At 38.4% G+C, this 25,642-nt stretch overlaps 1 protein-coding gene across 1 annotated transcript in view; it reads left to right on the top strand.

Annotated features, from left to right (window-relative positions):
- LOC126411210 (beta-glucuronidase-like) overlaps positions 1-25,642 on the top strand; it is a 110,020-nt gene that overhangs the window by 67,638 nt on the left and 16,740 nt on the right. The window contains exons 6-10 of the mRNA XM_050081346.1: positions 7,227-7,420; positions 10,539-10,685; positions 18,708-18,880; positions 20,096-20,239; positions 22,302-22,386. Coding sequence (XP_049937303.1) covers positions 7,227-7,420; positions 10,539-10,685; positions 18,708-18,880; positions 20,096-20,239; positions 22,302-22,386 — 743 coding nt within the window. The remainder of the gene's footprint in view (positions 1-7,226; positions 7,421-10,538; positions 10,686-18,707; positions 18,881-20,095; positions 20,240-22,301; positions 22,387-25,642) is intronic.

The raw sequence follows: 25,642 nt of genomic DNA, 5'->3' as shown, positions 1-25,642 counted from the left end.
GAGGCACATTTAGCAAATAGCTTCACACTGGGAATGGTAACCATATTTTTACATGTCTCTTTACTGTAATCAAACGATTAGCATCTGTATGGCAGTACCAACAAGAACAATTCACAATTCCTTGTGTGTATGTTTCACAGTACAGTCAGGGCAAAGTGTCAAATGGCAATATTTTTGAGACAGGTCATTTTGAAGCACTCTTGATAAAGCAGACACTTTGCTTTTCTCATAAGCAGTGTAATGAACAGTGAGGTTGAGTCTTGGGAGGTAGATGAGAAACTTTAGAAACATAACAATCTGTTGAGAAAGCACTGTACCACTTTAAAATCAAAAAGGTTTTGACTGTTCAGAGCACTTTCACTAACACCACACCTGACTTGCATAATGCCTGTGAATAGATATCGGGACCTTTTCCTAAATGGATCCCACAACATGTAATATAGGCAACCACAGGAGTGGCACGGGATGGCTGTATTATCAGCAGGCTCAATGCCTAATGGATGAGACTGGATGGCAGGCCGATTAGGCTCAGGAAGAAGGGGCTGTTTAACACTTTATTTCCGACCTCTACATTGGTTCTGTGGTGTGGTGGGTAGGCAATCACACTCCTGCTCCACAGAGGTGCACTGGTACAGTAGTTCCTCAGCCAACAGCTAGCATCCATCCAGCTTGTGGCAATATATGATGGTGCCCAGCTTTGCCATCATCTGCACTCAGTGTCAGGCCCATGGTGAGCCACAGCACTGGCATTAGTGGTACTTGCGGAAACAGACTGCACCCAGGTGGTAAAGGCGAGCAGCAAGAGACATGCCTACCATGGTTTAGTAAGGCAGCTGCTGTGCCTGAGGTGCAACCACCACTCCTGGCAGGAGTTCAACTGCTGCTGCAGTGGAGAAGCAGACCTGCCGCACTGGGCACCAGGTCCAGTGGGTGGACTTAGTGCAGGAAGCTGGTACCTCAGTGTGCTCTCTAACCCACAGCTGCAGCTCCCTGTGGTCTCCCTATATAGTGTAGCCCTTGTGTCGTGATGGTACTTCTCGAATGCGAATGAATCTGTTATAAAATCAAGGTTATTTATACCAAATATCATTGCACTTATTGTGCCAATGCGCCACTCCTGGTCACGTAGTAGATAACATCACCAGAACTCTGATGATGGCGACATCCTCTTGCCTGTGCCGTGCATTACCAGAGTGCTGGCAAACTACACCATGTGAGGCTAGCCCATCTTGCAATAATTTCAAATGTTCTTGTCTTAATCCAAATGTCAAGACACTGTGCTCACTGACCACCAGTGTGTAATGCAATGTTCTGCTGCACCTTCTCACTCTTAGTCTGGTAGTGGCACTAGATTACCCCCTTCGTGGTGAAGTCCTTGTCCCTTGGGTCTTCTTTAGGACTTGTTCCCTACCATGTGTGACATATACAACAGAAGTACACTCACAAAATATCTGGCAGCAAGATTTTCAGAGTTCAGAGCCCATATTTGACTTCCACCCTTACATGCTAAATGCCTCCTTATGCTATTTAGTTGCTTACATCTACCTCACTTAACAGTCCATTAGTTCCTCAAGAACTTTCATCATGTTATGCTTCTACACTTCTCATGGTCTGCCAAGGCACATGCCATAGACAATTTGTAAACATTCACTATGTACTCTGCGGTCTTATATCTTCTTAAATTCTGTCAGATATAGCTTTTTTTACAATACCATATTCTCTTTCACACTCTGGAAATCCATACTACCAGGATCTGTATTACCATTAGATCGGTCTGCTGGGTGGCTCTGTGTGTCAACTTCAAGAAGGCTGTGTGAGGCAGAGTTAGTCACTACTAGGTATCATGGCACTCAAGATCATGGTTACTTATCGTTGCCTTTGCTGATATTGACTAACATTCTGTATTAACTACTCGGCAGAGATTCACCCTCATGTGTGGCTTGGCATGCTGAGAGAAGTAGTCAGTCATTGGCAGCACAAAATGATTCTCCACTGGAGACCAATTAAATGCCTCTAACACATCCACCCCAATCATCTCAAATGGTTTCCAGAATGAGATTTTCACTCTACAGTGGAGTGTGCGCTGATATGAAACTTCCTGGCAGATTAAAACTGTGTGCCCGACGGAGACTCGAACTCGGGGCCTTTGCCTTTCCCCCAGGCTGTGGCTAAGCCATTTCTCCGCTATATCCGTTCTTTCAGGAGTGCTAGTTCTGTAAGGTTCGCAGGAGAGCTTCTGTAAAGTTTGGAAGGTAGGAGACGAGATACCGGCAGAAGTAAAGCTGTGAGTACCGGGCGTGAGTCGTGCTTCGGTAGCTCAGATGGTAGAGCACTTGCCCATGAAAGGCAAAGGTCCCGAGTTTGAGTCTCGGTCAGGCACACAGTTTTAATCTGCCAGGAAGTTTCATCTCAAATGGTTTTGAAGCTTCTGACGGTGCCTGTGATTGTACTTGCTTACATTTCATGTCAGCATGCTGTGCACACTGCACACAGTTCTTCAAATACTGATCTATATTTCCTTTTCTTATCTTCCACCAGTATTTCTCCGTGACCCTTTGGTTCGTTGCTCTGCATCCTCCATGACCAGACAGCACATGATCATGCACTTCCTTTGAACTTCTTCCTTCATCTTATCCAGTACTATCACTCATGCCCCTATCCTTGTTACCTTGCCCAACAGACTGTCACACATGCTGAGCAGCAGTTGTATCATGTTGTTTGCAGTCACTGTCAGCATTCTACACCACCTGCCATTCAGCGAGGTCCTGACCCATTACTTTTACTACTGCTACCTTTGTGCTTAATGTGCCTGCATTTCCTTGTTTCTTTACTGGCATGTGAATTACTTTGTAGTAAAACTCACTGAATCTTAACACTCCTCTCATTAGTTTCCTGGAAAGGTCCTTCACCCGAAATAACCATTTCAGAGCAGCATGATTGCTCACTGCTTTAAACTTCTTCCCATAAAGGTAACCTCAAAAATACATCATTACACATGTGAGGCTAAGTATTTCTCTCTCCATGGTCAAATAGTTTCTTTCAGTCTTGTTAAGTTATCTCAATGCAAAAGCAATAGAATATTTTTCAACATTGATCTCCTGACTCAGAACACACGTAGAACATGATTAGATGCACCACTGGGCAACATCAACTCCCTCTGGGATCTGTGAGCACCTACATTGGACACAATGTCAAAAGTTCTCTTCAGCTCTTGGAATATCCCTTACATTTCTCCATCCACACAATTTTGCACCATTTTCCAGCAGTTGTGTGAGTGGTTGCACTATCCCAATGAACCCACTTACAGATTTCCTGTAATAGTTTGAGAGTCCCAAAAATTACAGTAGTTCTTGACTCATCTTTAGAACTGGAAAATCTAACACTGCCTGTACCAGTTTTGGATCTGTTCTCACTTCATCTTATCTAATCATGTGCCCTGTGTAAATTACTTCCTCCTATACAAAGTAATATTTCTGCATACTCGACATCAGATGTGTAGCTCACAACTTCTCAAATAATACTCTCAAATGTTCCCTGTGTTCTTTCACATCCCTTGAGGACACATTTATGTCATACAGGCAAACTAGATGCTGGCAAGGCTTCAGCCCCTCCAATATTCCACCCAACAAATGCTGAAATATTGCAGGAGTATTCTTCAGGCTGAACAACATTGACCAATAATGGTAATGGCCTCAGTGTGTTGGAAAAGCTATCTTCAGTCACCCCTCTGGGACTGATGGTATCTACTTCTTAAATCCATGGTCAAAAAATACTGCCTCTGCCCCATACTGTAAATGGTCTCTGAGATGTTGGATATAGGATATGCAGCTGTTTCAGACTTACTATTAAGATGGCGATGATCACAGCAAAATCTGTATTTCTTGGACCATCCATAGACTGTTTTGACATGATCACAATTCCTGCTCCCCATTTACTATTATTCCATCAGCCAACTGCTGGGTAATAAACTTATTCAGAACTGGCTGCAAATACTGAGGTATTCTACATGTTTTGTGGTACACTGGTGCTTTATTCCCTGTTGGAGGTCTGTATGTATAACATGTGTCGCAGGCCATGGACACTTCAAATTTCATCTATAGCTTCTCCACCTTTATTCTCTCCACTCCCTTTAGATGCTCCACCTTGTTACGTAATGCGATCTTACCAGTGGTCTGTGGCTGCTTATGGCTTACACCTTCTGTGCAGCAGTCCTCCTCCTCCACAATGTCCAGTCTTGCTATCAACATCTGCTTTGTCAATTATACTTCTTCGGCACCAAAACACTCAGTATTGACAAGTGATACCTTCCCACCATCCTTCTGTGTATGCCTACAGTACTCCTTTTAACCAAACAGTTTGCTGAATCTAATACTTCATTTCCTTCCAGCGCATCTGTTATGCATAACATTCTGGCTGGTATGTGTGGCTCCACACTCACCCAAAGTGACTTCCGGGTGCCACTTGGCACACAGTCATGCGAATCAAGCCTTAATGTATTTGTATGTAGTTTAACTGGACTGATCATGATGACATACACACCTTGCAACAGATCTGTATTGGTGATGGCTTCCCCTAGCTGTAATGTCTTCCCACTAAGTTTGACCACACATCATCAAAGGTCAATTATGGCATGATGTTAACGCAAAATGTCTAACCACAGGATCATACCATAGACCTCACTTATGTGAGGCACTTCCACACACTACATAAACCCAACTGCCTCCACCTGAAAATCTATTTCCACTTATTCCAATGATCTTGTATCATTATCACACTGCCCACGCAATCTATAGCATAGCAGGTTGCACTGACACCATTTGGTTGCTTCTTTGCATATAAAAAAAGTCTTTGCGTTGCCTGTTAAATGTAACTTCATTACCTGCAGCACCTGGTTATTGGACCAACACCAATACTTGCCAACAATGCAGGCTCTCCATGAATAACATCACATCCTCAAATAACTTTCCAGAGAAAGGACTGACTAAGGTAGCAGCAGCTGTATCTGTTACAAGGCTCAGTGCCCTGAGCAATGCCAAGTCCTCATTTCTAGCTGCAAGACCATATTTTCTGAACTTCCATTACACTACTTCATTTACTTATGCTTTGACTGCCTCTGGTCCAGCGACACACTGAGTCTCTCACTTAGCCATTGCAACACTTTTATCCTTCATTCATACACAATGCAAATAGGCAGTAATTACCAACTGACAAAAAGAAGATAATTATACCTTGTGCTGTGTCATCAACCATTTATGTTCTCTACACTGCTTCACAACATGACCGGAGCTATGGCACGTAAAACAGGTTACAGATACCAGTTCAGCACATGGTGCAGAATGCCCAAGCAGATTACACTGTGAACACCTCACAGGCTCTAAATGCTGCTCTTTAGTGTTGCCATGAAATTCAGACACATTATCTGGTTCTTCTAGTCTGAGCAAAGTAACCCTCAAGTTACAATGACACTCTGTCTTAGACCCCAACCCTGTCAAATACACAAAAAAGTAACAAACAGTTTCTCCATTCACCTCACCACATCGATACTGCAGATTGTGGTCCAGATATCATGCTGCATGGACTTTGCACTCTCTGCTGCCCACTGAAGGTGATGTCAGTACTTCTGATACCACTTTACAGCCAACCCCAGGGATAGTGTGTGTGTGGGGGGGGGGGGGGGGAAATATTGGGTGGCTATATTGTCAGGAGGCAGAGTGGCTGAGAGGTGAGACTGGATGGCTGGATGAAGAGGCCCAGGAAGAAGTGGCTGTCAAAACTGACACTTTATTTCCGATTTATAAATTGATTCTGCAGTGTGGTGGGGTAATCATGCCCCTGCGCCACAGGGTGGGTAAGTAGACCCTCTGTTGGCCACTAGCATCCATCCACCTGGCTGCAACATGTGCTGGTGACCTGCTCTGCTGACATCCACACTGTGCTGGTCCTGGAGCTATGTTACGTGAAACAGAGCACCAATGCCAGCTGCAAATACTGGAATCTTGCAGAGGTAGCCTCTCTTTGATAAGTGACCACACCATTCAGGCAGTCAAGGCAAGTCGCAACATTGTCAGAAGGTGACCACTGTGGTTGTGGTGCAACCCCCTACCTCTGTGCAGGAGTCTGGCTGCGGTTGGTGTGGTCCAGTGGGCCACTGCACTGTGGCACAAGGTCTGGTGGGTAGATTTAATGCAGGAAGCAGGTAGCCCAATGGGGACTAGACCCTGTGACTGCTGCTGGCAGCTCCATGTCATCTCCTCATCTGGTGCAGTCCCTGCATCCTGATGGTATTGATAGACTGCAAATGAGTCTGTTACAAAGTCAGCTAGGGACTGATGGCCTTTGAGGTCTGGTCCCTTCAACCCCGCACAAACCAACCAACCTACAAAATCAGCTGTTATTTATACCAGAAAGCAGTGTACTTGTTGTGCCAATATGCTTCTCCTGTGCACGTGCTCAGCGATACTACCAAGACTCCAGTGATGGAGAAACTGTCTTGCTCATGCTGTGCATTACATTGAATTGGCAAGTTCTGCCAGGTGAGGCTAGCCCATCTTGCAATAATCTTAATCCAAAGATCAGTAAACTGTGCTCACTGGCCACTGGGAGCTAATGTTCCACTGCATCTACTCACAAATCTTACTTTTAGGCTGACAGTAGCCAACATTCATTTAAAATTTCATTTACAGTTGAATACTTGAAGGTCAACAACCCAGGCTTCATAAGGTTGCATTTCTTTTCTCCTATTAGTTTAGCAGCTACCACAATCATTTTTGTATGTAAAATTGTCAGATAGCAGAGTATAGATTCTGTCCAATGAGACTTTGGCTGGCTCTGTTAAAATAATTGGTTTCTGCAACAGACATTGCTAATGAAGGTACTCTTCGTAAGATTTCATGGAGGTTTACAAAACTATTAATCACTAGTCATTGTGTTTGACAGTGTACAACAGTCCATGATACGACAAGCACATCCATCTGTGCAACCAATTAGAGAACATTTTCAATAATTATATGCCTTTTTTTAACTTAATACTGAAAAAGGTACAATTTTTGTACATATACATATTGTTACAAATATTACAGCATATAAATATTATGTGTACGACTGCTAATAATGCGATCAAAGTATTTTCAGAAATGAAAAATTTGTCAGGCTTTTTTTTTCACAAAAAACTTCCATGTTTTGTCTTCTTTATAGTAATAGTAATAAATGAAGTAATGTATTTGCAGGCACTGTGTACTACAATGTGACATTTGATGGACAGTCTGCTGAGCTGCCTTCTTGTTCTGTATCCCTTTTGGATGCAGAAGGTCTGTCTGTGGCTACAAGCACTGGTTTCACAGGAGAACTGATTGTGACAAATGCCAATCCTTGGTGGCCATACCTCATGCATCCCAATCCAGGCTACCTCTACACTCTTGAGGCAAGTATTACATTGAATTTATAGTTATATGTCAGCAGTATCAGTCTCATACTGCATAAAATGTTATCTATAACCACATCTATGTGATTTCTCAGCTTCTCACTATTAAGTGTCTGGCAGAGGGTTCAATGAACCACCTTCAAGCTGTATCTACCATTCCACTCTTGAACAGCGGGCGAGATAAATGAGCACTTAAATTTTTCTGTGTGAATCCTGATTTCTCTTATTTTATCATGATGATTATTTCTCTCTATTTAGGTAGGTGCCAACAGAATGTTTTCACAATCAGAGGAGAAAACTGGTGATTGAAATTATTAAAAGAAAATATTGGAACTGAAAAATTGTGTATTTTAGTTGATAAATTTGTAAGAAAAAGATATAGCTTAAAATAAAGAAAGTTTAGTATAAGGAAAAATCTCTTTTTATACATGTTTGCAGTTTGTTTAAATCAAAGCTTGTGTGGAAATAATAGTTAATGAGCAAAAATTACACCAAGTTGTAGACATCAGTCCCATAGCTCTATTACATTGGTAAGGCAAATATTGCTCTGTGCTGAGACAGACATTCTGTCAATCAAATTCTATAAGAAAATGGCTTATTGATCTTACCTGACAGAGAGCAGCTTCTGCACCTATGAATGTAACTTTTTTTGAGAATATGTAATGGCATGATAGTCTGTGTTTCACAAAGCTGTACAGGTAGTTTGTTGGGAACTGAACAAGTCACTTGCAATTATGGAGACATCTCAAATTTGACTTCATCAGTTATTGAGAGGTGCAGCTACAGTGTGCACTGTATTAAGAAGGGGAAATACAGATAAGCCAACTAATTAAATTTCTGTGTTTACTGTTGTCATAGGGGCACTGTTTACAGCATTACCAATTTATTCAAAAAGGCAGCCCTCATAGAGGGCTTTTCCTATAAATAGAGAATGAAAATTGAGAACTATACATGAGTAGTTTTTGGAGTAAACAATGATGAAATATATACTAGTGCACCAATTTCCGTAACTGTCTCTCTTTGTGTGTGTGCCTATCGATGACTCAACACTTCTGCTTTTCAGTGAGTAGTCTCCTTTAATTCAAAAGTATTTACGTAACACCACATTCGTAATAATTGCGATCTGCAGGTTTTCGATAGGAAACTTTCAGATGATTTTAGAGAGATCTGAAATGCAAGACAAAATGTGAATAACAACATTTGTCTTTAAGTAGGCTCTGATATCATGATGTACCATTAACTGTGGTAAACAACATGGCAACTTAAAAGCCATGTAGGTATGTAGATATACAAGGATTAAATATAATTTGTAACTTTAATACATGTTTATATCCATTAATCTGTATGTTTAAAATGATGCTGTTTTTGTGGTCTTAAGTCCAAAGACTAGTTGGCTGCAGTGCTTCATGCTATTCTATCCTGTGCAAGACTCTTCATCTCCAAATAACTACTGCAAGGTACATCAATTTTACCTGCTTACTGTGCTTGTCTCTTGGCCTCCCATTGCAATTTTTACCCCCACACTGCCCTCCAGTACTAAACTGACAATTGCTTGATATCTCAGAATGTCCTGTCATCTGTTCCCTTCTTTTAGTTAAATTTCTTTTCTCACCAGTTCTGTTCAGTTCCTCTGCAGTAGTTATGCATTGTACCTATTTAATCTTCAGCATTCTTCTGTAGCACTATTTTAAAGAAACTTCTGTTCTCTTCTCATCTGAACTTCTTATGTCCACTTTTCACTTCTATACAAGGCTACACTCCAGAAAAATACCTTCAGAAAAATCTTCCTAACTTTAAATTTATATTTGATGTTAGCAAGTTTCTCTTCTTGAGATACTTTTCTCACCCTTACTAGTAAACATTTTATATACCCTCTATTTCAACCATCACCAGTTATTCTACCACCAAAACAGTAAAATTCATCTACTTCTTTTAGTGTCTCATTTCCTAATCTAATTCCCTCAGCATCACTTGATTTAATTCAGCTACATTCCATTATCCTTGTTTTGCTTTTGTTAATGTTGATCTCATGTCCATCTTTCAAGACACTTCCCATTCCATTCAGTTGCTCTTCCAAGTCCTTTACTGTCTCTGACATAATTACAATGTCATTGTAAAACCTCAAATTTTTTTATTTCTTGTCCCTGAATTTTAATCCCTCCACCAAATTTTTCTTTAGCTTCCTTTGCTGTTTGCTTGATGTACAGATTGAATAAGGTTGGGAATAGGCTACAGTCCTGTCTCACTTTCTTCTCAACCACCACTTCTCTTTCATGCCCTTAGGCTCTTACAGCTGCCATCTGGTTTCTGTACAAGTTCTATGTAGCCTTTTTCTCCCTGTATTTTATCTCTGCTATCTTCAAAATTTCAAAGAGTGTATTCCAGTCAACATTGTCAAGAGCTTTCTCTAAGTCTGCACAGACTGTAAATGTAGGTCTCCCTTTCTTTAACCTGTCTTCTAAGGTAAGCCATTATTTCCTCATGTGTTCCTCATATCCAATCAGCGGTCTGTTTCCAGCTTTGATTCTACATCTTCCACTTACTTAGAGCTTCCTATATTCTTCCATTTCCTCATTTCTTCTCTCCTTACCCCTCTCCCTTTCTCTGCCCCCCTCTCTCTCTCTCTCTCTATCTCTCTCTCTCTCTCTCTGAATTCTTCTGTCTTCTTTTCATTTGGTGTACATGTTTAACTTCATCAATTGTTTTTAAACCATTTTTCTTTGTATATGCCTTTTGTCTTATGTATGCGTCTAATGCCAGTCTCACTTCTGCTTGTCAACATATCTCACTGCCATTTCCAAGCCATTGTGTTTTCTAATCATTTTTGTATCTGACCTGCTCTGTCTCCATGAGGAAGGGACCGATGACCTTTGTAGTCTGGTCTTTCAACCCCACAAACCACTCAACCTGTCTCCATGAGGCTTTTCACTTCTTAACCTAACAGTCTAAAAGGTTTTATATGTAGCTTACAATGCTACCATCTAAACAGGCCTACTGCGTAACTAACATTATTTAGTAGTAGATTCATTACAAATTAGTTTTCCTTTAAATATATAGTATTCTATAATTTGAACATTATCATTGTCAAGCATAATTCGTTTATGTTTTTTGCAAACAGGTTCATGTGAATTCTTCAGAGATGGCAACAGATGATGTATACCGGCTACCCATAGGAATACGGCAGCTCTCCTGGGACAATTCATCATTGCTTATTAATGGGAAACCTATTTACATTAGAGGATTTGGTAGACATGAAGATTCTGATGTAAGCATCCAAGACTTGTTCTCCACCTCTGACCTCTCCCCACACCTATTTTATATTTCTGTATATTTTAGTGTAAATGTGATATTAGCATGAAAACAGATCATTAACAGTGGGCAGTGTTGATGTAGCTTAGTTTTATTTCTTTTAAATGATTCTGCTGAATCTGTGTATTAAGTGAAAACTAGCATGAGACTGTTATTGTGAATTCTATATGGATTTCCATGCCATGATGTTCAGTGAACAAGGAGGGAGTAAATTCTATTTTAATTACTGTAAATAATTGTCAGTGTTGTGGCCCTTGCATAAATCTGTTATTCAAAGTATGATTTTATTGTTACTATTACTAGCATGATTGAGACATGTATTTTATGTCTTACGAGATAACGCTTTTGTTGTTGTTTCTGCTAAAATCATGTTGTAAGCTTTATCATAATCAGTTGGCTATCATTCACTGCTCAATAATGGCTTCTTATAAATTTCTAGGTAGATTATGATTCTAAACTTTAACACATACCACAATGCTATTTCTGTTTCCTGGTTAATGAACCAATCTTGCCTTAGATTGTCACCTAGGATGTTTTTCAGTGAGCAGATTAGTTAAGAACTTCCTTCACCCTTCGTTTGATAGTTTGTCTGAATATACGTGATGACCATCACTTTCATAGGTTTCACTATACCTTCAATTCTTACACAACAGATCCATGTGTTTTCCTGCTCATTATTCACTACACTTATTTCCATTAGGCAGCTTTCAATTTTTGAAGGTTTTGCACATTTTAGGTCCATGTTCCATTTCAGTCACATTGGGAATCCATTTTTGAATGAATCAAATGAACTCCAAGTCACTGTACCACCCTGTTTACTTGTTTCTGTGCCATTACATCATAATTTTCAGTTCATATAAATCTATGAATTCATTAACTGTTTCAGTAACATTATTCCAGATCCCTACTATTTGTTTCATTCTGGTTGACATTACATTTGCATTGTATTTATGAAACAACATTTTCATGAGGCAACTTTAGGAATTATCCAGTTTTTACTCCAAAACTGTTTTCAGTGTATAAGATATTTTCAAGTGTCACTGATGTGCATTAGCACTTGCCATATTATAAATTCATAAAGCATATCATAGTATGCAACACAATTGTAGTCCATGTTTGGATTTTAAAATGAAGCATGTTATCATAAGTGATTCTCATTATTGTACAACGGTCTGCATTCTGAGTGAGGACAACTCAATTTCATAATCCTTTGGACAGCCATGGACCCATTACAGGACAGCTGCATATTGACTGTAAATCAATCTAGTTCCACAATTATTCAGTTAAACTTTGTTTTGAGGTCATTCACTCCTTGTTGAAATTCTTCTGCAGGCAAAGCGAATGAAACTATAGTTTTGGCAAACCAAAACAGTTTTGTATATGATCCATTGGCGTATATTTATTCCTCATACTAATCCAATTGCTTTTGAAGTCCCTACTAAAGTTAAACAAAGGAGCTTTGCCCAACTCATTAACAAATATTTACCATCACAGGAAATTGTTGTTGAACGATGGATCTTTTACTCCATAGCAGAGTGCACACTGTTGTGAAATTTCCTGACATTAACACTGTGTACTGGACCAGGACTCAAACACAGATTGTTGTCTTCTGTATGCAGTGCTCTTCCCAGTTCAGCTATTAAGGCAAAACTCTTGACCTACAGTCTCAGTTTGAAACCCATCAGTACATGTCTCTTACTTTTCAAATTTCACAGAAGCTCTGTTATATCCATTCATTCATTCATTGTGTTCTGCACATCCAATAAACAAAGAGTATCTTTGGAGATCTAGAATGAAAGGGTCTATATTAACAAAAGACAAGTAAAAGGTAGAAACTTAATTTGTGTACTGTATTAACAGTACATTACAGAAGAATGCTGAACATTAGATGGGTAGATCACATAACTAATAATGAGGATTCTGAATAGAATTGGGGAGAAGAGACATTTACGGCACAACTTGACTAGAAGAAGGGATTGGTTGGTAGGACATGTTCTGAGGCATCAAGAGATCATTAATTTAGTATTGGAGGGCAGCATGGAGTGTAAAAATCATAGAGGGAGACCAAGAGATGAATACACTAAGCAGATTCAGAAGGATGTAGGTTGCAGTAGGTACTGGGAGACGAAGAAGCTTGCACAGGATAGAGTGCTTGGAGAGCTGCATCAAACCAGTCTCTGGACTGAAGACAACAACATTAACAGTAAGTCATCACAGTGCACATAATACTATTCACACTTCTGCCAAGTAATTTCAGTCAATTAAATTAGAAAACAAGCAACATCTCTGAAAAGTTTCTGCTTCCTTAGTTAAATTAAGTAGTTGCCGTTTATTTGCAATTGGTAGCTTAACATTTTATTGTTTGCAGTGGCATTTTTCAAAGAAAATAGTTACCTACATCTATAAATACTGAGTCCTATTTACAGTACATTAATTCTTCTCATTCAGATTTATGAAAAATAATGTTACTGACTATATAGCTAACAGAAATTTCAATCTTTGAAGCCAGCCATTCAGATAATTTGTAGAAAGTGTCACTAATTAGGTATGCTTTTTTTTCTTTTCTTTTGCACTGGTAAGGATTCCTGATAACTTGGTGTTAGTTGGGAGCATGTTTAATATCTTACACTACAGTTCAGCTGGAATTGAAGATTATTTGCAGTAACAAAAACCATTAATGAACAACTGTATTTTGGAGCCACTGTAAGAATTCCAATATCTTAAAAGGGCTTCTCCAACATATATGACTATCTACTCTTCACAATATTCTTACTGGTAACTTATGCTGAGTAAAAAATTTAATCATTTTAGGGGCACCAAAGATTACTTTTCAGAAAAAAGTTAAGTAGTAGTTGTATTGGAAAGTGATGTAAGAATTCCAAGATCGTTAAAGAGGATTACAATAGAAGATAATTCATAAGACAACAGGGGTTGGAAAAATGTAAAATAAGTCAAAATTCTTGTCTTTGGGTCAACACAGTGAGAAATGCATCTGAGGACAAAGCACACACAACTGAGCTTCTCATTCAGTTTGTATATGTATTGACTCCATTTTAACCTGTTACCCAATTAGATCCCAAGGAATATTACACAGTGTGTTTTATACAGTATTTTACATGTACTTCTGATACTAATTTTTGGTACAGATGGTTGTTTTAAATCACATTATTTGAGTCTTTGTGAAATTAAGGCTTGAACCATTATGTGTGAACCACTTGTATGTCTTTTCAGCGACCATCTGAGTTGTGTCTGCTAGTGTTGAGTTTCAACCCTTGATTGGTATGTTTGCGGTATCAACCAACATTACATTTTTTAACTGAGTTTTAAAGTCACTGAAAGGTTATTTACATAAGTTAAGCACAAGAGTGAGTTCAGTAGTGATCCTTCTGGGACCCCACATTATGTTCCCCAGTTTGATGGATAGTTCCATGTCTGTGATATAGTCTACCCATGACACCCTCTGCTTTCTGTTTTCATGAAGAAGAATGGCATCATAAAACTTTAGAAGAATTTTGAAGATACATGAGTCAAACACTTTGCAAAGTCAGAAAATATATGTACAAGATTTTTTTCTTGTTTAGCTCAGCTAGCACTTAATTTTAGAGGTCTTGTATTGCTTACTCTGCAGAGAATCCTTTATGAAAGCCAGTCTGTACCGCTTAGTGTAATAAATTAGTATTTTATCAAAGACAACTTTCTCACACACTTTTGAAAAAACTGAAAGGAATGAAATATGTCTGTGATTAGAAGTGGCTTGCTTATTCCCAGATACTACAGCATACCAAAATTATGCTTTCACCTGAAACAGATCTGCTTTACCTTGTTTCTTCAATCACCTCCCACATGTCCACTGTCTGGCCACAAAGGGGTGCTCCTCTCAGGACTCAGTACCACTCAGGAATGGAGCAGCTGAATCACAGTCTGTGCCAGGGTTTTGACCACCTCCCATTGTCCATGGATATAAAGAATATATACCTACCATCATTCCCACCCCTTCCACGGTGGTATTCCACCACCCACTGAACCTGTGAAGTATCCTTGTTCATCCATACCCCGCCGTTGCTCCCAACCCCTTCCATCATGGCTCATATCCCTGCCGCAGACCTAGATGCAAGACCTGCCAATTCATCCTCAAACCACCACCACCACTCACTCCATTCCAGCCACAGGCGTCTCCTTCATATCAATGGCAAGGCCATATGTGAAAGAAGCCATGTGATAAACAAATTAATCTGCAAAGATTGTGCTCCTTTCTACATGGGCATGACAACTAACAGTTGTCTGTTTACATGAATGGCCACTGCTAAACTGTGACCAAGAGACAATTGGACCCAGTTGCTGAACATGCTGCCCAACATAATGTGATTCACTTGAGTGACTACTTTAGAGCCTGCATCATCTGGATCCTTCCTACCAACACCAGCTTTCCTGAACTGTGCTGTTGGGAACTCTTTCTGCAGTATAGCCTACATTCGCGTACCCCCTTACCTCAACTTTCATTAGCCCCTGGCCTCCATCTTGCCGGGACCTTGCCTGCTCCCACTCCAGCACTACACTGCCTTTTGTTCCACCACATACTCATTAGCTTTCTACCCTTCTCTACATCCTCCCTTCCCTGGCCCCCTCCCCTGCCCCCCTTCCCCAATCTCCTGACTGCACCTATCAGCCCTAAACTATCCCAACCACATCTTACCCATATGCCACAAGGAACACTACACCTTCCTCCACCCCTAACCTTCTACCCTCCCAATCCTCTCCCTATGCTTCCTCTTTATCCTCACCACCCACACCAGATTGCTGCCTGCATAAGGCACAGTTGCAGTTGCGGTTTGCAGTCTGGCTCCAGTGGTTGGAGACAGTGATTTTGTGTGTGTGTGTGTGTGTGTGTGTGTGTGTGTGTGTGTGTGTGTGTGTGTGTGTGTGTGTGGGCACGTGCGCGCGCTCGCATTTTTTACGTTGGAAGAAAGCTTAAATGTATGTCACTCTTTTCATTGTGCCAGCCTATGACCCATCATCTCCTCTATATACAGGGTGGTCCATTGATCGTGACCAGTCCAAATATCTCATGAAATAAGCATCAAACGAAAAAACTACAAAGAACAAAACTTGTCTAGTTTGAAGGGGGAAACCAGATGGCGCTATGGTTGGTCCACTAGATGGCGCTGTCATAGGTCAAATGGATATCAACTGCGTTTTTTAAAAATAGGAACCCCCATTTTTTATTACATATTCATGTAGTACGCAAAGAAATATGAATGTTTTAGTAGCTGGACCACTTTTTTCAATTTCTGATATATGGCACTGTAGTAGTCACAAACATATGACTCACAATTTTAGACGAACAGTTGGTAACAGGTAGGTTTTTTAAATTAAAATACAGAACGTAGGTACGTTTGAACATTTTATTTCGGTTGTTCCAATGTGATACATGTACCTTTGTGAACTTATCATTTCTGAGAATGCGTGCTGTTACAGCGTGACTACCTGTAAATACCACATTAATGCAATAAATGCTCAAAATGACGTCTGTCAACCTCAATGCATTTGGCAATACGTGTAACAACACTCCTCTCAACAGTGAGTAGTTCGCCTTTTGTAATGTTCGCACATGCATTGACAATACATCAACATGATACTGACCTTTTCCGCAATTGGTATACAGTCCATTTTAACATGGGTAATGTATCATGAAGCAAATACCGTCCGCACTGGCGGAATGTTACGTGATACCACATACTTACACGTTTGTGACTATTATGGCACCATCTATCACATAGCAAGAAAAGTGGTCCAACTAAAACATTCATATTTCCTTACATACTACACGAATAACCTCTCCTTATATCACAATTACAGATAAGGACAGACTGGCTTAGACTTTTTATCATCAGTCACATGCAAAGTATAATAGTAAAGCATACCAATGATTGTGCAGATGCCAGTCAAATTCTGGATTGAACTTGACTCTACAGAACTGCAAGCATCCTTTGGTCAACTTATAATATATAGCTGGCTTACAGAAGGGGAGTGGGAAACCTTTGAGTGAATTTTGGTCAGTTGAGTATGGCTTACCCTTTTCCCAAGACACAATGAGCTTTTCAAAATTAATTAATCACAGTATTGTTATACCATGTGGTATTTATGTTTTCATCTTTCAACATAGCTAGTACACAATTACAATTTGAGTTGTTGTTGTGGTCTTCAGTCCAAAGACTGGTTTGATGCAGCCCTCCATGCTACTATATCCTGTGCAAGCCTCTTCATCTCTGAGTAACTACTGCAGCCTACATCCTTCTGAATCTGCTTTGTGTTTTCATCTGTCAGTCTCCCACTATGATTTTTACCCTCCACATCTTCCTCCAATATTAAAATGGCTTAAAGCTCATAGAAAACAACTAAAATTAATTTATGATTGAGGGTTTCAATGGTTCCAACTACAACATGACACCAGCAATGATCAATACTCATATAATATTTCAGTGTACACAATATGTTACTGTATTTCTTTCTTTCTTGGAGCGTTTGTCCCATGTCATGTGGGGTCATCTGTGTTACTCTTGATTTGGAGTGTTAGTTGCAGAGGGTGGCTAGATGCCCTTCCTGCCACCACCCCCAACCCCCTGGGACAGAATTAGTGTACCCCAGCTGTCTGCGTCTAGTGGAAGACATGGAATAGTGCGAACATGTTCAAATGTCTGCTAGTTGGGTAACTGAGGTGGAACGTGAGGACCAGCTCAGTATTCACCTAGCGGGATGTAGAAAACTGCCTAAAAACCACATCCAGGCTGGTCGGCATACTGGTCCTCATCGTTAATCTGCCAGGTGGATTCGATCTGGGGCCAGCGCACCTACCCAAATCCAGGAAGTAGTGCAATAGTGCTCTCGGCTACCATGGCAGGTCATATGTTAAAGTATACCATAGTTTAAATATATATCCATCTTTCTGGATGATAATCTTCTCATCATCAGATATTAATTTTGTCATTTTTGTCTGTTCTAGTTTATTATGTGGCCATGCATGATACCTCATAATTTTTGCCAGATAATAAGAGCGTCATCATCATCATCATTATCATCATCAGCCATTATTATCCACTGTTGAGATACAGGTCTCTTCCAGACTTCTGCAGATACTACCCACTTCGTCTTTCTAATCTAAGTTTCTTTTACTTCTTTTTTATATCGTTAATCTAAAGAGTTGCTGCATCTTGTTTGGTGATTCAAGAAAGTTATCCTTGAGTAAAAGTAGTATTCAGTTTGATGAAAACCTTAAGGTATCATGCACACATGTTATATCTCTAATGCATAAAAGAACGTTCAAAATTTTTGGGAGCACATCCTCTCAGATTTTATGAAGGAAATGATAAATAGGAAAAATTAATTAGAGAAATTACAAAATGTGACTGATAGCAATATTGTGTGTGCAGTAGGTACATTCTTTTATACATGTCCTACCATGATAGACAATGATAAGTTAGTATGTGGGTTGGCATCATTGCAAAACTCAAATTTAACAATTTGTTAAATTTGAAGTATTTTCTTCTGCCAACGGATGTTGAACCAGTATTATACTCATGGAAAATGATACCATTTCAAGTTTACTTACTGTATTTTTGGTTGACTCCATAGAAATAGAGGAAATTAAGTGCCATATTTATGTTTCTTTGTGTATTTACTGCAATATGATCTTATGTGAAATAGCTGCATAACAAAACATTTAGAATTCTAGCCTTCATTCTATTGTCTTCTATTTTAGTGTGTATATGATCAGTGAGAGTTGGGACAGACTGCTTCAGTCTGCTCCAAAGAGGAAACTGCCCTGAAAAGCAGAAATGTGTCACATATAACAAACTAAAATACATGGCAGTATTATTGAATGTTATCTGTGGAGCTATCTCTTTCATTTTTACAATCAAAAAGTTGAGACTTCGTTTAAAACTGAAATTTTCTGTAGTTTCTCTAGCCATTTATATTACAGATTCGTGGAAAAGGTCTTGATCTCCCACTGGTAACTCGTGATCATGATTTGCTGAAGTGGGTGGGAGCAAATTCATACAGGACATCTCATTATCCTTATGCAGAGGAAATCATGGACTTTGCAGATAAAGAAGGTTTCATCATCATTGATGAATGCCCTGCAGTGAATATTGAGTAAGTTCAGCAACTGCAATAAATAAGATAATATGCCACATTTTTACCATAAATAACCAGCACTTGGTCATACTGTAGTACCCCATACTTATGTGATAGGTGAGAATCAGTGATAATCATGCAAGTCGAATTTGTATAAGTCGAGATTCAATTTTACATATAAACACACACAAATTATGTACAGTTGGGACCAGAGACTAAAGAAAACAATCTAGTTTATAAGAAAAATGTTTAATAATGTGTTCAGCAATATAACAAATTATATTACAATACAGTATTATGTATTACAACAATGTATACCAATGTTATTGTGATACTGAAGGCTTCGTAAAATCCAAGTGTACCATCTGACAGGTCTGTTTTTGGTCACATAAAATTTCCTCGTAGCACACTAATAAATGTTTTATCCTCCTTCTAGTAGCAGAAATGTGTATTTTATTGGAGTCTATTTCTTTTTCTAGAATTTTTAACCATTTTTCAATTGAGTTAAGGCCTTCTGTCAAGTTTGAAATCACCATTTGATCTTCTGCATGAACTTTTTTAAAAACATCTGGTTCTTCAGTGTTTTGCCCTTGCTCATGCACATCAATAAGCTCATCAAGTCTGTCTTTTATCTGTCATCTTTGTCTGACTCTCACCACCACTGCTCTACTAGGGGTGCCAAGGGTGTTTCATTTTCCCACGTAGCAAGTCACATGTGCAATATGTCAGATTTAAATTACTTGAGGTTTTCCAGAGTTTTGCCATTTTCCCTCAGTTTCTAGTTCAGCACTGTTTGTCTTTTAGATATAAGGGTTTCCTTGAGGTTACCAACAGGATGAGCAGTTGCGGATGCATGGGCATGAAGGAGCAAGAAGATAATCCAAGTAATCCTACATTTCTTACCACAATTATATAAATACAATTTTATTGCCCTTGCTTGCCTACTTACATAGTCACACCAGCACAGATATCACTGGCCAGGAGGATGATGATGACAGCATGACACATGCACCAATTCAGTCCTGAATGAACAGAGCTGAATGGTCTCACATACTACCTTTACATATAAAGGGACTCTTACATAAATAAGAATATCTTTTAGAATAGTTATTTTTATACTTGAGCAAACAGCATTACATTTCATTGGTATTTCCTTTTTGTGACCTCCTTCATTCTACATGTTACATAATTGGCAGAATATATAACTTTACACTCTTAATATGTCTTTTTCAGAAATTACTCAGATGAGCTACTTGAAAATCATAAGCGTTCTCTAACTGAATTAATCAACAGAGACAAGAATCGGCCAAGTGCTATCATTTGGTCTGTAGCTAACGAGCCACGCACATACTTAAATGGAACGGAGGATTATTATAGGTAAGGAAAGTAGAATTATTATTTCTGTGAAAAACTGAAATTATATTAAGTTAGTTACCTGAAAAGATTCATCAAATTAACTAGTCTTCTGGCTTACAAAGTATCATTCACTTGTGACCATAAGCACTGATGTATTGTCATATTTCATCTCTGTAATTTTAAATCACAAACCTTGATGTCATTTTACTACACAGAATGCACTGTGTTTAAAAAAGGATAGATTTGGAAGTTGCAGCTGTTAAATGAGAACTAGAACTATAATTCTTTAGTATGTCTGTCATTATTGATATCTGCAATAGTGGAAGCCTAACATAGTTAAATAAATTTGTGAAATAATTTGTGCATTCCATGTTGATGAAACTCTTTTGGTACTGACCTGACACAATTTAGGGAAACAATAGAGGATTCAAATCAGGAATACCAGATGGTGATTGGAAACCTGTTCTCCAAATACAAATCTAGCATTTTAACCACTATACTCTAACAAAAGAATTTTAAAAAAATACATAAAGTGAAAACTATAAATCAAGTTTTGAGTATAAATGTTGGCCACTGATTTGTTACTTTCGTTCAGGAACAAAAACCCCCCTTTCATTTACGAAATAAAATACATTTTGAAGGAATATCAAATGATGAATGATGCAGTAAATGATTCTCGAATGCATTTTAAACTGTCCTGTGAACTGTGACTCAAATCCAGATCACTGCATTTTACAAACATAGCTCTCAAGCTAAGCTAAAGAGTTCCACCACATGGAACAACACAAAGTCTCATTCAACTGGCACTTCTAATTTCTCATAACCCACAGAGACTGCACTACTAAATTTGCAGGACCTGTAGCATTGGATGGAAGAATGTGTTGAAGAGTGACCAAGCCACATGTGGTTCCAGAATGTAAGTGTGAAAAAAAATGGGCATTGATGTATGCCTCTGTTAACATACTGTGCTGGTTATCTCAGTTGAATAACTGCTCAGTAGCAGGTGAAAGACTAAAATCAATCCTTGGTTAATTTATCACAAACACTCATTTCAGCATTCACTTGCTAACAGACTGTGAGATTTTTTATAAACTCAGATAATATTTGAACAATAAATTTGTAGAAAGACTTTTATCAGGTAGAAAATATTGAATATTCCTCTGCTTTGCAAGTCCACAAAAATGAAATGCACTCTGTGATTGCACTATACTGTCAGAAAAACTAAAAACTGATGTCATATCCAAATGCTGCAATACAAAGTGGGAGTCATATGTTCAGAGATATTCTGTTATTGGCATATTATTATCATCTTAAAAATGTAAAACAATGTTGTAGGAAAGTTTTTTTGAATTAAGGAAGACCACTCATCAAAAAGCAGAAGCACATAGTCGACAAGCATGCACAAAAAAAAAAAAAAAAAAAAAAAAAAAAAAAAAAAAAAAAAAAAAAAAAAAAAAAAAGCTTGCCTGCTAGACAACTCTGAAAGCTAGCAAGTTTTCCTTCTTTTGTGTGTGCCTGTCAACAAGTCCTGCTAAATGTCAAATATTAATCTTCTTAATCCTGTTCTGCACACAGGTATTTACATTTCACATTTTTCTCTTCACTCTTTCATTTTCTTGTACTTTTTTCTATGTTGTTTTCTTTACACATCATTTCTTCCTGTTATATCTTCATCTTATTTGTATTTTAATAATTATTTCTTCCTCCTTTGCCTTTTTTCTCACTTTTCATTTAGTCTTCGTATATGACAACTACTCTTTGGACACGATTTTGTTCTGCAGTATTTCATTAATGTAGGCAATGTCCCAAAACTGCCTGCTTTCCTGAAGTCCACTTGTCAATATGGAATTGTATTAAGGGGAAATCTCCATGTGCTAGTTTTATTAAACTGCTGCAAATAATTATACTGCAAAATAAATCTGCTCTTCAGTTCCTCAATTCACATCATACACTTTTCTTCTCTTATTCAGTGGCTGTGGAAAACTCTGTTCAGCCTGGGTAAAAACATATTAGGTTGAAGGGAACATATTTTACATGATATAGAGTGCACTCATATAATGAACAATATTTTTGTGTGTTACAGGGAAATAATTGACCACGTAAAAAGTCTTGATACAACTCGTCCAACTACGATTGCACAGGCCCAAGCTTGGAACAGAGATCGTTCAGTAAGTACAAATAACAGAATTTATGTTTTATGACTGTGATGTACACTTCCTATAGAATTCTTCAATATGAAATAAGTCCTTCAGTTCATCACAGCTGGTTCATTAATAGAAAAGTAATGGTGGGGCATGTGTCACATTGGTACCAAAGACTTTACGTAGCTAATGTTTTCATAAAGTAAAATAAGGGAAAATCAACTCCTCACCTACAGAAGATGGAAATGTGATGCATAGACACGTGTAACACAAAACATTGTTCACTAGCTGTTAAGCAGTGGCTCTGTTTATTGTGGAAAGTACAAGCAACCACCCAAAACTCTCTACCATGGTCACAAAGTTACTTGCCTCAGCCATAACAGTGTGCATTTGGTGTCTGTGTGGTTGTGTGTGTGAATATGTGTACTTTCTGCCAGAAAAAGAGCCAGAGCTCAAAAGCTTGTAAACTCCGTTTTCTGTTACATGTGTTTATATACCACATGTCAGGCTGCTGTAGGTAAGTGGTTGCCTTTCCTTTATTTTACATATCTTTTCCCACAGGTATTTCCATTATTGCTATAATATCTTCATAATGCTGCTTTGCTTTTTATTTAGACATGCCTTAGTAGTCAACATAAATGAAATGTTTCAGGAGTACTTGATTTATCATCAGCAACTGTCTTGGAATGATGATAGAGATAAATAAAATTGCAGACTGATTAATCAATACAGCACCTGTGAAGGTAATTGAGACTTTAAAAGATACATTGCAAGACACAAAAATTCCAACACAAAAAAGAAAAAAAATGGACAAACTAGCTTCTAACCTATCTCTTATTTATGCTATGCAGAAATATTCCAAGTAATGATAGTAGTAATTGGCAAACTTCACTAGCTCTGACATTGATCTGATTTGCATAATTACATTTCAATACCTTGAGAAGTAAAATAAGGGATACAATTAAAACTGTTCATTAATATTTTCAATTTGAAAGAAATTACTTTCTTTTGTTATTCAGTTTCATTGTTTTTGACACAGTATTTCCAGTGTTACGATCCTGCTTCCACAATAGATTTCAAGTTACAGTTTTCTAATATGAGGTATTAAATGAAATGTTACAGGTCATTTGTTGCATTTTTCCACATTTTATTTAACAATCTTCTCATCTGTTCCAAAATAAGACACCATTTTATTTTATTTATTTATTCATCTGGGGGATGTCGTTTGCATGTTACACACACACACACACTCACACACACACACACACACACACACACACACACAGGTTACATATCACTTCAAAATTTATTTTAATTGTACAATAAATTCATTATATTTGATCTTGGTTTAGCAGCAGTAGTTTTTGCATATTCTTGATCCATGTCTGTTGTACTTCACATAATTTAAGAATTCTGCCATTGGAAAGAAGCAGTGATCTAATAAGAATGCCCTTAGGGATTTGTAAAACAGAGAAAATGAAGAAATAACTTTCATTTTATGTGGCAGACTATCGTACATTTGTATGGGCTATTTTTACTGGAGATTTTAAAGGCTATTGTCTTTACTGACTGAACATGGAGTTTGTCTTTTTGCATGGTATTAAGTTCATGCACATTACAGTTATTATTTATCTCTTTGATATTTTTCCTGACGTATTTACAATTTTGTAGAAAAAAAAATACAGGGGAGAGGGACGATGGAAGACTTCTGAAAGAGAGGCCAACGTGAGTCAGTCTGTTTTGCATGTTGCATTGCTCTTGTAGTTCCTTTTTGGGTCTGGAAGATTACTGAGCTAGCAGTTGTGCTACCGCAGAGTATAGTTTCATACTGTAGAATACTGTGGAACTGGACAAAGTACGCAATTATAAAAGTATGGAAGCTTGCTTTGTGTGCAAGTAAGCCTAGGCTATAGCATACTTTTTTCAATGTTGTATACATTTTTGTTACATGTATCTGCCATTTAAAATCATTTTGGAGCCATATTCCTATAAATTTTGTTTCCAGTGAGGGTGTAATTCCACTGTTGTTTATTGTCACAGAAGTGTTGCAGGCTTCTTCTTTCAAACAGAAATTAAGCACAGTTGTTTTGGAAGTGTTTATTATTCGTTTATTTCCTCCAAATGAGTCATTTAGCTGGTCTCTAGCTTTATTTATGTTTTCTTGTAGCTATGTTTATGTTTTCCCTGTAAGAAGGGTGCTTGTCATCTGCAAACAAAATATTTAGATGCAATTCTATGCTTACACCTAGATCGTTTATATGTTGTTGTTGTGGTCTTCAGTCCTAAGACTTGTAGGATGCAGCTCTCCATGCTACTCTATCCTGTGCAGGCTGCTTCATCTCCCAGTACCTACTGCAACCTACATCCTTCTGAATCTGCTTAGTGTATTCATCGCTTGGTCTCCCTCTACGATTTTTACCCTCCGCGCCACCCTCCAATACTAAATTGGTGATCCCTTGATGCCTCAGAACATGCCCTACCAACCGATCTCTTCTTCTAGTCAAGCTATGCCACAAATTTCTCTTCTCCCCAATCCTATTCAATACATCCTCATTAGTTATATGATCTACCCATTTAATCTTCAGCATTCTTCTGTAGCACCACATTTCGAAAGCTTCTATTCTCTTCTTGTCCAAACTAGTTATCGTCCATGTTTCACTTCCATACATGGCCACACCCCATAGAAATACTTTCAAAAACGACTTCCTGACACTTAACTCTATAATCGATCTTAACAAATTTCTCTCCTTCAGAAACGCTTTCCTTGTCATTGCCGGTCTACATTTTGTATCCTCTCTACTTTGACCATCATTAGTTATTTTGCTCCCTAAATAGCAAAACTCCTTTACTACTTTAAGCGTCTCATTTCCTAATCTAATTCCCTCAGCATCACACGACTTAATTCGACTACATTCCATTATCCTCGTTTTGCTTTTGTTGATGTTCATCTTATATCCTCCTTTCAAGACACTATCCATTCCGTTCAACTGCTCTTCCAAGTCCTTTGCTGTCTCTGACAGAATTACAATGTCATCGGCAAACCTCAAAGTTTTTATTTCTTCTCCATGGATTTTAATACCTACTCCAAATTTTTCTTTTGTTTCCTTCACTGCTTGCTCAATATACAGATTGAATAACATCGGGGAGAGGCTACAACCCTATCTCACTCCCTTCCCAATCACTGCTTCCCTTTCCTGTCCCTCGACTCTTATAACTGCCATCTGGTTCCTCGACTCTTATAACTGCCATCAGGTTTCTGTGCAATTTGTAAATAACCTTTCTC

Source organism: Schistocerca serialis, chromosome 1 (genome assembly GCF_023864345.2).
Source record: "Schistocerca serialis cubense isolate TAMUIC-IGC-003099 chromosome 1, iqSchSeri2.2, whole genome shotgun sequence".
Classification (NCBI taxonomy): domain Eukaryota; kingdom Metazoa; phylum Arthropoda; class Insecta; order Orthoptera; family Acrididae; genus Schistocerca; species Schistocerca serialis.
This window is presented reverse-complemented; position numbering and strand designations above follow the sequence as displayed.